We start from the raw sequence: 14,254 nt of genomic DNA, 5'->3' as shown, positions 1-14,254 counted from the left end.
CTTCAGAATGCCGGTACAGAACACCCTCAAACATCCAAAATTCTTGCTGGGCACTACAATTCACTTAGTTTAAGAAATCATTGTGAACTTACAAAGTCCTGAAAAGCTGAGAGCATAAAGAAATGTCCACAGCAAAATTGGCCTGTCTGTGGATCTGTCAAAAATCTCTGGGTGCAGTACCCTTGGCCACCTGAATGACAGCTGTCAGGAGCCTGCCTGATTAAACTTTTACATGTATAAACTGAAATCAAATGTTTGCAATCTAAGAGGCCTGTTACTCATAGTAACCCATATTGTAATTGTTTTGATCCCATGGTTTGAAATCTTGAATGAGAATTTAGCTGTGATTTGATACAAGTTTGTTTTAAGCTAAGAAAAAATTAAACAGATTAACAATTCAAATAAGCTTGGCTGAGGCTACCAAACTGAAATAACAGGTTTTCTCACAGAATGAAAGTCTTTCACCTCAGCAGGCAGGAAATCACACAGAAACATTAAATATGGGGTTGGGAAAGAACCTGGTCTACAGAGGCATGCGGAACAATGACCAGCTGCAACTAAGGAAATGTGAGGTGTGAGGACAGTCGTAAATGGCCTCTGCCAGGAGCAAACAGGGAGGAGACTGCTCCTGAACTGCAGAGAGACAAAAAGAGGCGGACCCAAACAACCATCTATGGCTGAACATTAACAAAGAACACATTTTAAAAAGATGGATAACTTGCCAGTCAAGATTGTGAAAAATATAAAAATAACAGAGTTGTAAATCTAAATTTTGGCTGCACGTTTCAAGACACAGCAAAATCGTATGACATGATCTGGAAAGAAACGGCAAGAAATGTGATTTTACGCAAAATGTATTTCCGCTAGAATTATGAAACTTCATACACTCATGCCCATGTTAAACACACACTTGTAGAAATTTGCTTAAAAATTGGACATTGTGTTCATGATGAAAAGGGCAAAATTCTGTGAAAAGCGGAGACAATATCCCACAGCTATGGGGTTTTGAGAAGTAGCTGCCATTTAAGATATATAATCTGTATATGTGATTGTTATAGAGGTTGCACATGTGTAAATATGTATTGTGCCAAAATAGATTTTGTGTTCCAGGGGCTAGGGGTGGATTCTCGGCCTCATAAAAACACACCATAAAGGTGACACTCTGTTTCTCTCCTCCTATCAAGGCAGAGAGCAGACTCTGACCCAATCACCTGTCAAAAGGGGCAAGCTTAGGCTAAACCGGCCCACACACCCCCTTTATCATAGCATAAATAGAGACAGCTCACCACTCAAAAGGACAGACAGATTCACTCACTATCCCGATGCTGGCAGAGCACCCTGCTGCTGAACTCTGCATCTTCCTTGCTCCAGACTCCAGAAACTTGGCAAAGCAGAAACCCATTGCATAGCTGAACCATTTTCAGCTAGGCCTCAAATTCCAGAACCAGAGCCCAAACCTAAGGGGAAGCATCATAATACAGCTGGGCTGTGCTGTACTGCTTGCCTGCTGAAATAATTATCATCAGAACCAAGAAGGGCAGGTCCAATCCAGTCCTGTGCCGTGATGTGATCAGAGGGCTTTGCAGATCCAGTCCAGTCCTGTGCCGTGCAGTGACCAGAGCGCCTTGCCAATCCTGCCCAGTCGGATGTGCCCAGCCGTCTGTCTTAAACCAGATCCAATCCCCTGACCAGAATCCTGATGGTTCCATTTAAAAACATATCCAGTGAGTATCTATTGGAAGAATTGTGTCACTGGCATATGTATTTTGCATAGTCAATCCCTATCTTAAACCCATCCTATCTTGTATTCAGAACCTGTATTGTTAGTAGTATTTTTGAATTGCATGAACTCTCTATCCAAACCATCCTATCTTCCTCCTGTACTAGTATTGCTAAAACTATCTCTGCGCTGATCTTTTCTCATCTGAAGAAGGCGAGTTTCCTCCGCAGGCAGTCATTCTGATCAAGTGGCTGTGTTCCTGTGTGGTATTCGTTTTGTTCATAGTCATCCTCTAGTGTAAGAAACCCTTTCGTCATTTTAAAAGTGCATTCCTGTTTTCCTTTCTTGCGCCTATCTCGAAAAACAACCTCTACTAAAATGCCTATAACGCCCTCAGTTTTTGTTCTAGAAACAAAATTACAATTCAATACGGTTCTCCCGTTATCGCGAATATCGCGCAATGAATAGTTTGCCACAAATTTTCGTTTTGGGAAATTCATACACGTGTAAAACAGCTTTGTGCAACTATCCAAAGCTGCTCCTATAAGAATGCATCACAATTTCAGCAATTTTGACCATATTTGGTGTTTTTGCCCAGTCCATTCGAAGGATAACGTTAAAAGCCATTCTGACAGCTCGACAGTCAATTCCGTGTTCTCTTGTGTTTGAAAGGGGGGAAAGTGAGATTGATATTCTGTTGAATTCTGCCTTTCCTGAATACCTGCTCTCTTCTCCTATCTCTTTACATTACCTATTGGGGGTTGAGGGGTGTGCAGGGGGAATTTCTAACTACAGTGCTATTTGATCTGAACCAACACAAACGCATTATTTTCAGTGCTGAATTGTTTTGCTCACTACTGACTCCTCGTGTGTAAAGAGATTATTCAGTGTTACCTCACCCCATTGGTGATTGTTGTTTACCTATTAAAACATATTGTGATAACATTTTAAATACATAAATGTATATTTACTTTTGCAAACCAGCATGATTCCTGGTTCAGTGTTTGTTTGTTTGTTTGTTTGTTTTATTATTTATATTGTGCACCAGACCCAGGGGTATTCGGGCGCGAAAGCATAAGAGGGTTGTTAAGCTTAGGTTACACAGTATACAAGGATAGATACAGCTAAGGTTACAATGCTGTGTAGATGAAACAACATGCAAATCAAACAGAGAATATACAATGTGTGGCATAAATCAGTGTGACAATAAATATAACAAAGGCAGTAAGTTCTTATATATACAGTAGGTACAGGATGGATACATGTGAGGTATGGTCAGATGTCCTGTTCCTTTAGCCAGTGGATGAGATGAGCTCTGAATTGTAGGTAGGATAGACATTCCATTAGAGCAGGGGGGAGGGAGTTCCAATATTGAGCTGCTTTAACGGGGAAGCTACTCCCACCGGACTTGGTAAGATTAAGTCTAGGTACTACTAGGAGGTTGGAGTTAGCCTTTCTTAGTGGGCGAGAGGCCCACCGGGGGGAGGGGGGTTCCAGGAGTAGGGCGTGATATGAGTGGTATATCGTTCAGAATAAAGAACTTTTAGACAAAAATAAATAAGGATTTCAGTTGTGCACTACATGCTAGGTGTTGACTTGGGTGTGTGCCGGATTGGAATCACTTACACTTCCTAGCAAAAGAGAGCTCCACCCAGATTCACTATCAGCAATCTCCTATGGTGTTTCCTTGAAAGCTGTCAGATAGTAAGTTGCAGCAGCACTCTTTTGACAGTAAACTTCAGCAGCTCGGTCCCTTCCTCCTAGTGCAGCCCCACCCTTATATAGCAGCGATTACATCACAAATTTTACAATCTTGGGGGAGTACCCTACAAGAGATCAGACAAATAGGATTGGACAGTTACCATTCTCTCTACTCCCAAACCCAGCCACCCAGTCAGGATTGGTTTAAGGGTCTGGAGAAGACATATGGCAGCTTAATTTACAAGCCCTATTTGTTCTCATGTGATATTTTTGCAAAAATCTAGTTATGTGGCAAAACTTCATAATTTTTCTAATAACTAAATATTGATTGAGTATTAACTAAGACGACAACCAGGTCCACACCATGTGGCATGGCTGTTTTGCAATTTTCTGCCATTTTCACATAAAGCAAAACAGTTATGAACATGCAATTTCCTACCCATATTCCTAACTTTTCCCTTCACCAGTTCGTCAACTCGTACATTCGGGACATTTTCAGATCAGCCAGGAACCTAGTTTAACTGGCCATTACAGTTCCCTACATCGTAGGTGCATGCATTTTATATCTCCAAAATCACCTGGAAATTACATAAAAATTGTACATAAATAAATCCACCTTACGGTTGCTGTGAAAAAGGCATAAGTTATAATTGCCCTTCTAAATTAATTGCAAATCTGTACATTCAGAAAATGGGAGATCTGCTTCATCCAGCCATCTGTCTCCCGGGCAGGGTCGGACTGGGACAAGAAATAGGGCCGGACACCCAAAAAAAAGTGTCCCACCCCTCGCCTAAAAAAGTGTGCCTCAAAACATCATCAGTGAATTACGTCAATTCGCGACTTTACAGAAAATGCTATCCCAAAAACTCACACCTGGATAAATTGCCCTTTGCAATAGGGTGGCCATTTTTTCAAAATGGCTTCGCAGGACACTTTACGTGCAGAGGCTCAAAAATGGTTTGTAGCGCGCAAGATTGTATACAGTGCCATTTGTTCGAACCAACATATGGATACTTTTGTTTACATATGACTGTTGTGGTGTTTAAATGTCCTGTCCTCTGTATGTGCAGAGCAGTCCACCATTGACTGATGACTGCACACCTAGTTCACATTATTTTATAGGCTTAGCCATTCGTGTATGTCACATGTATTTTAGGCCTGGCCATTTCAGGTCTGTTTTTGGTCTCGTTTCCCCATAATATGTCCATAGCACTCCGCCATCTCAAAAGTGCTGCATGGTTTAGACTCAAGCAACCAAAGTGCAGACATGTGAGGCCAAAAACAGAGTTGTATTTGCTCAGGTGCTGCCGACCGTGTTTTTAATTGCAGACCACCGGCAAAAGGCTCTCTTCAGTTTTCTAGGGCTGTGCTTAGGTGTTTTGGTAACAGGAGGATGTGGTATGGCTGAATGAGCAGTGTGCACACAGTGATCTGGTCCAGTAGCGGGCGGGCTGAACAATATCACCAAAGTGGCAGGCGCATCCACGAAGAGGCGCAGCAGAGGCAATTTTTGCATGTTGGATATTTAATCCAATGACCTGCCTCCTCCGCCTTCTATGAATAACTTAAAATAACGTGCTTTCAAACTGTTCAAACAGTGGTATCTTGGACATGCTTTCAACATGTATTTGAGCAAACAAAAAAATGACAGCTCCCTTTTTCCAAATTCTGTTTATTGGAAATAAACTGGGACACCCGCATGTGTAGCAAATGGTCCAGGATGGAAGAAATTATTAGAAAAAGCCTAGAGAGAGACAGGGGTGAAGGGGCTGGGGGGTGGAGAATGAAAATGGGAGGATGTGAGGCAGCGAGAGTTTTCTATCCTGGTTTTTCTGAAACAATGCCATTGTATTGGAGTCTTCTCATTGGTCATCAAAAATGCCTTTGTGCAAGTGTATTAAGCAATAACGCCACATGCTGAGGGTATTACGAGGTAGTAATGGCACTCAGCCCAAGTTAAAGACCCAAACTGTTAATGGGGCTCTGGCACTGTGTGTGTCAAAAATGTGCATCAAAAGCAGCTTTTATCCTAGTCAACACACTGTGTTCCAATCAATGTAAGATGGATGCTTCATCAAGAGCTTCTTCAAGCCCATAGAGATCCCCTTCTGAGGCCAGTTTCAGTCAACATATACATCTGGAAAAACTCCCCTACTGCCCTGCCCTATCCCCCCAATCCCACATCAGAATCTGCCGAATGCAATATTACACGCCTCACTACATGTTTGAGAACAATTATGCCCTCTTTAGCATGCTCCCCAATATTTGTACCACAGAGTGTTTGTAAAATACAGCCTGCTCTGTGCCAAAAACAGGCAAATTAGCTGACTTTCTTTCTAGTGAAATTCGTGGACTCTTAAAAGGTCAGTGTTCACTTCTGGCAGAAATAATACTACACAAAGTTAGGGGTGTACTGTATGCAATCTTTGCCACAACTCACCCCCTCCCACAACATGCAGGTCACCCCACTCCCCAAAAACCAGGCACCCACTTCACTTTACCCAATAGGGTGGCCGTTCATAGGAGTCCGGGCTGCAGCCTGTGTCCCCCACGCTCTGCTTCCGACCGCCGTCTGTCTCCCATCCCAGGAGGGGTCCCATTATGTTTATCAGGAGCCATCAAATCCCCAGTGTGGCTGGTGGCGCCCCCCACCTCCCTGGCCCACTTTCTCCTTATGTGGAACAGCGTGAGCTGCGAGCAAAGTAGGGGGCCCACTGCCATGCTCAAGCCCGAACTGCTTGTGCTTCCCTGACACAACCCTTGTTCTCCACCAGGAACATAGGCACAACTCTGCCAGACACCCATGTCCTCAATTGACATCCATGGCACATAGGGGGGTGGAGCCAGAAGAACGCTCATGGCGGCAATGAGCTGCTCCACCCACCTACACCTACTCCATGCCGTTCTGGGGGCAAACCGGTCCCCAGGCACGGTCAGAAACCGGCCTGCCTGCATACAAACTATTTCGGGCCCGGCCACAGTTCTAGTGGCCGATGGGCCAATCCGACCCTGCTCCCGGGTACAGCCTGAGTTTTTTATTTTATGCCTCTATTTGAAGTAGGTTGTTTGCTCTTTGAAGTTGTTTCCCCCAGTCTTCACACATTTTAGTCATGCTTCAGTCAAGGTGAACTAGTCCTGCTGAGACAGCCAGTCTAAAGAACACTTGGTTTCCACACCTTCCAGAGCAAGCCACATTTTAATGCACTAGAATGTTAGCCTTGCAGTGGGTGAGTTTGTGGTGACATGTGTCCAACAGCCAGAAAAAGGGTTTGCCTCTGGCTTAGAGATACTTTTTCATTAAAACAAAGTGGTTGATATTTTGCATGCGAAACATAATACACATTACTTTTCATCGACACACACCATGGGCCTCATTATGAGGTAGGAGGTAGCCATGTTGCTATTAGCACCATGGCTACCCCCTTAACGCATTCCGGGTTCTCGAAATAGAGACTTACCGGGTCATTCCAACCTTGGAGGACCCGGAAAGTCCCCATTTTGAGAACCATTCCCCATTCCTATTCGAGCCCCCATAGGGCTCAATGGGAATAGGGATAGAGCTAATAACGGGCCCGCTAATAGCGAGCCCATTAATAGCTCCCTGGTTCTTTGGCGGCTCCCGCTAAGGGAGCTTGGAATAGGGTGGCAAGAGTTTACCGGCACCGGTCTCCTTACCGGTGCCCGTTAACCCTTACTGCCCATCTCGTAATGAGGCCCCATGTCTTTTCCCTGATATTTTTCTGTTACCAGTGGTACATTTTCACATTTAAACTGAAAAGCAGTTTTTGGGCCACTGTTGACAAATCATGCTTTTCAGGTATAGGGACCTTCAGTTTTCACTTGCAGCCACAAGCAGAGCCGTTTTTGTGTCAGTGCTGAAAACACCTGTTTTTCATGTGAAAGGGACTTCAGTTTTGGCATCTTTGAATGCATCCCTCACCCTGTTAGGAGATTCAACAGGCCTCTTTGCTGTGTCCCCCTACTTTATGTGCCGCGTTGCATCACCCTGTTTACACTTCCTAGAAATGTCCCTGCCTAAACCATTTCTGCCCCCTCCATCGGTTCCCCATACTTCCTTTGTGTGTCTCCCCATTATTTAAAATATTGAAAGGATCTCCGTGTAGGGGCGAATTACATATGTCTTAATCACTACGACAACACCTTAGTTTAATCATCAATAGATTGCTTTCAGAATTTTTTTTTTTTTTTTTTTTTTAATTCTTTATTTTAATTTTATAATTTTAGTAATTTAGTGCTTTCAGAATTTGATATTGATATAGTTGGTATGCCACTTTGTTTGTTAAAATCAGGAACAGTAATGTTGTGGTGCTGGGAAGGGTGCCTGACAATGTCTAATCCCCCACACTAGCGTGAGATGGGGGTTTAGATTCTATAAAAGACAAGGAGGCGAGTATTATGCATTTCAATCTTTACTCTGAACCACAGCAGCAAAGAATAAAAAACTTTGTAAACGAAATTTTTTCAATAAACATAACGTTATAACAATGCAATGGGAAACATCCCAGTCCAATATGGTGGGCAGGTCATGCCCTGGGGGTAGCCAATAGGGAGCGAGCCAGTCCCAATATAGGTCCATTCCTTTAGTAACTCCCCCTCTTTCTGACGCTGATCTGTCTCACACGACCACCAAACTCCTTCTCCACGTGGAACGAAGAACAAACTCCCATGGAGACGCCGGGGCTGAAACCTTCTGCAACCTGGAGCTCAATCTCCCACTTCCTCCTGCATCGAAGTCATCAACTGCCCTCTGAAACAACAACCGACACCAGTAAGGGTGGGTGGGTGGGATAATACTCGCCTCCTTGTCTTTTATAGAATCTAAACCCCCATCTCACGCTAGTGTGGGGGATTAGACATTCTATGGCAAGACAGGAGGCTCATATTATGCAAGTTCAAAGCCCTTGCATTACATTCACCGCTACATGGGCAATACGCTTATGGTAAAATGTCTTAAAAGTTGATTCCCTTGACCAGTCAGCTGCTTTTAGGATCTGTTCCAAACTACCCCCCAGAAAGGCTGCTTTAGAGGCCATAGCGCCTCGGACTGAGTGGGGACCAAAAGAGGAAGTGTCAACCCCCGCCTCCCGCATAACCCATTTGATCCATCTGGCCAAAGTAGAAGGGGAGACCGGCTTATGGGGTTTCCTGTAGGAAATCAGCAGCTGAGAGGTATTGGGAGGTCTAAAACCTTCAGTTATAATCTCAAAACATTTCAAACAGTTGACCACACATAGTTTACAATCTTCAGGAAAAGCTGGATAGGATATCGAAGAAGTCATGCATTTAGTCCTTCGTGAGATAAAGAAAGTAACCCCTTGAGGGGTGAACATCTTATTATCCACATCAAGAGCTCTGATATCAGAGACCCTTTTAATAGACACCAGACATAGTAACATAGCAAGTTTGGCAAATAACTGCTGCAGGGACAGTTCTTCATTAAGAGGCCAGGACCTGAAGAGCTGCAGCACCACATTAACATCCCAAAGAACCGAATATTTCGGTTGTGGCGGAACCTTAATACGGATAGATTTGAGGGCCCTTCGCACTAAAAAGTGTCTACCCACTGGTTCCCCTTTAACCAAAAGATGACCGGCTGAAATAGCCGAACGAAAACCATTAACAGTTCTGTAGGCTTTCCCTTCCTTAAACAATTCTACAAGAAAATTAACCACCTCTACAGGAGGGGCAGAAACGGGATTGAGGTGCCTAGCCACACACCAGCTAACCCATCTGTTCCATGCAGTGGAATACCCTGCCTTAGTAGAGGGCGCCCAGGAGTCCCTGATGACCGCCATAGAGTCTTGCGAAAGTCCTCTGAAGCACCAGGAAGAGCTGAAATCTTCCAAGCCATAAGGGCAAGGTGTCCCTGCAAGACCAACTCGTGAGGGAGACCCTCCGGATCCACTAGCAACTGGGGATCGCGAGGGAGAAGACGGGGAATATCTATTGCCAATTCTAGAAGGGCCGGGAACCAAACTTGAGAGGGCCAAAAGGGGGCAACTAGAACCAGAGACACCGCCTGAGTGCGAACCTGGACCAGAACCCGGGCTATCATAGCAAAGGGAGGAAAGGCATACCCCAACTGACCCGACCAATCCTGGAGGAAAGCGTCGGTGGCTAGAGCTAACGGATCTGGTCTCCAACTGTAAAACCTGGGAACTTGACAATTCAGTCTGGAGGCAAACAAGTCTATCATCAGAGGACCCCAGAGGGACTCTATGCGGGCGAAAAGAGACCTGTTCAGCATCCAATCGCTCCTGTCCTGCAGGTGCCTGGAGTTCCAATCTGCAACCTCGTTGCTGACTCCTGGGAGGTATTCCGCTTTCAAGAGAATATCCCTGTCGAGGCAAAAATGCCAAAACTCTCTCGCCAAATCCGCCAAGACTTTGGACCTGGTACCCCCCAGGTGATTGATGTACCTCACCGCAGATATGTTGTCCATGCGGAGGAGAACACAACAATTCCCCTGATCCTTGAGGAGACTCCGAACAGCAAAAGACCCCGCTAACAACTCTAGGCAATTGATATGGAGTAGTTTCTCTGACTCCGACCATTTCCCTCCTGTGGAGACCTGACCCAATCTGGCTCCCCAACCCGATCTGCTCGCATCTGACTCCAGAACGACATCCGGCGATGGGCCAAATATTGCCTTGCCATTCCAGGCCTCCATGTGCCTGAGCCACCACAGAAGTTCCAACCTGGCCTCTGGCGGCAATTCCACCATTTGGGAGTAAGAGAGACACTTGCGCAAATGCCTGGCCTTTAAGCGTTGCAGTGCTCTGTAATGTAGGGGAGCAGGGAAGATAGCCTGAATGGATGCCGACAACATCCCTACAACTCTGGCCAACTGCCTGAGGGAGATCCTCCCTCTCCTGAGGAGTAGACGAATTTCCTTCTTTATCTTGGACAGTCTGCTGTCTGGGAGAAGAAGGATGCAAAGCTTTGAATCTATATTGAAGCCCAGAAATTGGATACATTGCGTAGGCTTCAATATGGATTTTTTTACATTTATCACAAAACCTAGATCCTGTAAGAGGGTCACAGTAAATTTCAGATGAGAACACAGAGTTTGACAAATCTGGGCCAGGAGCAACATGTCGTCTAGATAAACTATGATCCGAATCCCCCTGGACCTGAGAAGAGCCATCACAGGGCGCATGAGCTTGGTGAAACACCATGGGGCCGAGGACAGGCCAAACGGAAGGGATGCAAACTGCCACACCCGACCCCCCCACTGAAACTGAAGATACTCCTGATGTGGGGGAAAGACGGGAACCACTAGGTAAGCGTCTTTGAGGTCCAATTTGACCATCCAGTCTGCAGGGAGAAGAGTATCCCTGAGTAAATGAATTCCCTCCATCTTGAAGTGGTGATAAACCACAAAAGAGTTGAGAGCTTTCAGGTTGATTACGGGGCGAAACCCCTGGTCCGGTTTCGGAACTAGAAAAATGGTACTCTGGAACTGAAGGCCCTGTAAGAGGCCAGGACTACCGCCCCTTTGGAGATGAGATCCCGTACCTCCCCATCTATAAGGGATTGTTTGACTTCGTCGAACACCAAAGGAAGGGGAATGGACAACTGGCAAGGAGGGGCATAGAACTCTATCTGATAACCCTGAATCGTTTGTAGCACCCAAGGATCCGAAGTGAGAGCCTCCCACTGTGGAAGGAACCTGGCTAGTCTGCCACCTAAACTTTTGAGGGAAAAAACTTTTAGCACCTCGGAAATTACCTGCTGGCCCTCTTGATCTTCCGGCTCCCCTGCCGGCACGTCCTCTCCAACTGGAGTTTTGTTGCGGATAGAACTGATTATGTGCTCCTCGAGCAGAGGAGGTATGGTATGCGCCACGGGGCGCAAACTGTCGGGGGCGGGAGGAGCCCTGGGAAAAACGGCCGGAGGAGCGGGCCCTACCTCGTCCAGCCTTGTTAAACACCTTTGGGGCAAAAACCTTTTTTATATTAACCTGCGCTTTGTCCAGCGCTGTAAATGTGTGAACATAAGCTGACAAATCTTTCAGGAAAGAATCCCCAAACAAATTACCCTGAGCTGCAGGGCCACCTTCCCTCTCTGACATGTCTGCCAGTTTGGAATCCAACCTCATTAATAATGATTTCCTCCTCTCCCTACATATGGAGGCATTAGCATTGCCGAGCAGGCATACTGTACGTTGGATCCAACCCCTTAATGCGTCAACATCTATCGGGGTATTAGAGGACGCCGCCTCTTCTGCCATTTCAAAAATCTGCGTGACTGGACCCAGGATGTCCAACAGTCTGTCTTGACAACTACGCCACGCTTTATCGACCCCCTTCTTGGGGTCCTTCCCTTTCTGGGAAAGAAAAGCCGCCATAGACTGGTCTATTTCTGGCGCTAGAACTACCTTGTCGGCGAGCAACGGTCTAGGGCATTCCGCCCGTAACTTATTACGATCCTCCTTGGCCATAGGGTGCCGGATCCAGAACTTGAGGAAAGAGGAAACCTCCTCAGAGGGTTGCCACTCAGCAGACCTGGGGTGTTGTATCAGGGCAGGATCAAAGAAAGGAACACCACTTCCATCCAGCAGGGGACCCCCTTGAGGGACTACCAGGGTCACCTTCCTTTTTTGCCTCTTAGGGGGCGAATCAGAATCATCTGCACTGTCAGAGGATGAGACATCAATAGGGGGCTCCACCGGCGCGAAAGGCGCGGGGGCCGGCCAGGGGGTGGAAGAGATAGGTCGAGATTCTTCCCACCCGCGCTTTAAATTACCCTTAGGGGAAGCAATAGGAGATATGGCCACTAGGGGACTGAGTTGTCCCTGGGTATGTTTAGTTTTAACCTTACATTTTCTGGGTGCCTGGGACTCCACAGATGGGACAGCGTCCTGGGAGGGATGAAAATCCGCAATGCGGGTAATTAATCTGTCAAAGGCTGACGCCAAAGTATTATTCAAATCAGATAAAGCGGAGTCCAAAGAGGACTGAATAGCTTGAGCCACTAAAGGCTGGGAATGACAGGCTTGATCCCCAATGTTTTCAAGTACCTTCTCACTTTTTTTGGCAGTGCGCACTTGAGTGCTGGCATCTGCAGAGGAGGGAAGCACTCCTTTGTCCATGACAGCACCAATTTCTTTGGTAAAATAGATATATATATATATATATATATATATATACCGTTATTTAACACAGCCGGGTCAAAGCTGCACTCACACAAGCCGAGCAGGCTGTAAGGACTCAAGTTAATAGTGTGCCACAAACCACAGGTAAGGGCCACCAAGGCAGAACATGGGCAGTGTCTGAATTCCCACAGACAAACACGCGAGCAGCGTGTGAGGGCAAAGAAGCAAAATTTTTAAACCTACAAACAACGGTAACACTATTACTAATTTATAAAAGAAAATGGAACATATTACGAAAAAATAAAAATATATACATTTTTCGTGGCGGAGAGCAGGCACGAACTGCTAAACCTGCCTTTCACAAGCAGCACGCTTACTGCGTGTGCCACAGAGCTCCCTAGGCTACAAAGCAACAACAATGCAAGCGAACTCCACGCTCGAATAAATCACCTCAGGCGAACGCGGGCGAGATAAACAAACGCTCCGCTTGCCTGAGGAAAGTCACAGCATATACAAAGTATCAAGTAAAAGAAACGCGTTCTCCCAAACGCTGCTCCCTGAAACCAAGTGATATAATTAACACTTCAAAGCACACAGTCTAAGAGAAAACCAGAGGTGTGACTTAGCTTGTGGGTCAGCAGCAAAGAAAGAGGGGGAGTTACTAAAGGAATGGACCTATATTGGGACTGGCTCGCTCCCTATTGGCTACCCCCAGGGCATGACCTGCCCACCATATTGGACTGGGATGTTTCCCATTGCATTGTTATAACGTTATGTTTATTGAAAAAAATTCGTTTACAAAGTTTTTTATTCTTTGCTGCTGTGGTTCAGAGTAAAGATTGAAATGCATAATATGAGCCTCCTGTCTTGCCATAGAATTGAATCATAGGTTGAGGCTGATGGAAATTAGGTCTAAAACTCACCCAAAATGTCATATATTCCCCTCAATATATTGCTTACAAATGCTGAAAAAGTAAGAATGATTAGGAACTGAGACATGCGGATGTTCACGTACATTTGCCTCTCTAATTTTTTCAGTCATTTCATAGTGTCCTAGTGGCTCCTAACAGGGCCTCGGGGGCAGACTGTGTCACGGGGTTTCCCAAACCTCTAGCAGCAAACGATTTGAGGCAGATGTTGCATTTCAGGATACCGACCTCGAGGTGGTAAGCGGGAATGACTTTGACCAACTGGTTGTTGAATATTGCATGTAACCCTTCCCGCTTTCCCCCAATCCAACCAGACTCACTCACGAATGTCCTGAAAGCGTAGGGGCGAGGCGAGCAGACACTGTAGGGGATTAAGAAGAGTCTAAATACATCTGCCATCTGCCCTTTGAAGGGCGCAGTCATTTCTGTCTGAGGACCCATTCTGGAAAGGTCACCGCTTTGTGTCTTGATTTTGCACGTGGGTGATTTTTAAGTAGCTGTCACTTTCGCCGGTGATCGCGGAAAGGATTTTCGCTGGATTGAGAAACGGACGCAGTGGGCTGCAATGACACAGCGGGAGGACGGGCGAGCGCGCGCGCCGCGGCGGAAGCTTGTCAGCGGCAGTTGTGCTCTCGTCCATTCCTGGTTGGTTTTTAATAAAGAAGTCAAGCTTGCTTTGCAGATTTCCCATTAGAGCAGTACATGCTCTTTGCGGTTCGAGTCAATGAATCTGAACTAATAGCAAATGTAATGCCTGTAGCCTAGGAAATATCACCGCTAATAAGT

General features: G+C 45.8%; 2 protein-coding genes across 2 annotated transcripts in view; one reads left to right on the top strand and one right to left on the bottom strand.

Annotated features, from left to right (window-relative positions):
• Positions 1–14,254, top strand: part of CDH23 (cadherin related 23) — a 3,939,560-nt gene that overhangs the window by 2,425,379 nt on the left and 1,499,927 nt on the right. The gene's annotated exons all lie outside the window — the stretch shown is intronic.
• LOC138472505 (uncharacterized) lies at positions 7,856–13,378 on the bottom strand. Its single transcript, XM_069610723.1, has 2 exons — positions 11,174–13,378; positions 7,856–8,189 (listed from the first exon to the last, which is right to left on the bottom strand). The coding sequence occupies exons 1-2, from the start codon at positions 12,534–12,536 to the stop codon at positions 8,179–8,181; spliced, it is 1,374 nt and encodes a 457-aa protein (XP_069466824.1). The 5' UTR covers positions 12,537–13,378; the 3' UTR covers positions 7,856–8,178.

Source organism: Ambystoma mexicanum, chromosome 8, assembly GCF_040938575.1.
Source record: "Ambystoma mexicanum isolate Mex_15411 chromosome 8, UKY_AmexF1_1, whole genome shotgun sequence".
Lineage (NCBI taxonomy): Eukaryota > Metazoa > Chordata > Amphibia > Caudata > Ambystomatidae > Ambystoma > Ambystoma mexicanum.
Note: the sequence above shows the minus strand (reverse complement) of the source record. Positions and strands in the feature narration are given on the sequence as shown.

Coding starts and splice junctions, on each gene's coding strand:
- LOC138472505 (XM_069610723.1), bottom strand. CDS start 12,536: ATGGACAAAGGAGTGCTTCCCTCCTCTGCAGATGCCAGCACTCAAGTG.